Source organism: Trypanosoma theileri, assembly GCF_002087225.1.
Source record: "Trypanosoma theileri isolate Edinburgh chromosome Unknown TM35_Tth_4_V1, whole genome shotgun sequence".
NCBI lineage: Eukaryota > Euglenozoa > Kinetoplastea > Trypanosomatida > Trypanosomatidae > Trypanosoma > Trypanosoma theileri.
Genome location: NW_021639846.1, coordinates 65,755 through 66,488, shown reverse-complemented (window position 1 = coordinate 66,488; position 734 = coordinate 65,755). Strand labels below are relative to the sequence as shown.

The 734-nt window shown below is 56.8% G+C and overlaps 1 protein-coding gene across 1 annotated transcript; it reads right to left on the bottom strand.

Moving 5' to 3' along the window:
• Positions 1 to 241: 241 nt before the first annotated feature.
• Positions 242 to 568, bottom strand: TM35_000041220 (uncharacterized protein; the record flags this gene model as incomplete). Its single annotated transcript, XM_029022316.1, has 1 exon — positions 242 to 568. One exon carries the CDS (start codon positions 566 to 568, stop codon positions 242 to 244), a length of 327 nt encoding a protein of 108 aa, XP_028885974.1.
• Between the last annotated feature and the right edge of the window lie 166 nt (positions 569 to 734).

Here is a 734-nt window from a genome sequence, read left to right as displayed (position 1 = left end):
GAGCGCAACGCGCGGTGCCGCAAACAAAAGCGCAGACACCACCACCAGCACATGTAGAAAACACAAATCACAACGGCAAAAACCAGATGGCGCGCTTGGCACCCCCAAAAAAAAATACAGGGGTGGGGGTCCGACCCCGCCACACGGACAAGTCCGAGACGGCCCGGGACACCGCTAACCCCACCAAGGCGGAGCAGCACAACGACACAGAGGCTACAAACGACCAAAAGGAGAATAACAACTAGCAGAACACCAAAATGGCAGAGGCGCAACTATTGTAGAGGCCGCCTGCTTCGACCAGAAAACTGCCACCCCACCCCGGCGCCACCAGCCGGCCAAAGTTGTGACAGACGGCGGCGGCGACGCCACCAGGCCGGCACAACCCAAAACACCGGAACAACCCAACACCTACAAGGGTTAGCTTGTGTGCGAAAATGTGCCCCAATACCACCGTAACGAGGCCCAGTAGAGCACGGAGGCTGGAAACGCACGGCACTCGCAAAACTGAAAATTCACCCCTGGGGGTGGGACTGGAAAGGGCACCACGGGACCCCACCCCCGGGAGCATAATATGTTCTTTTGCGTGTATTTCGGGTACGACCATACTTGGCCGAATGCGCCATATCCCGTCCGATTTGAGAAGTTAAGCGGCCACAGGCCTCGTTAGTACGGCGATCAATGATGGCGCAGGAACCCGGGGTGCCGTACCCTCCTCAATTTTTTTTTTTTTTTTT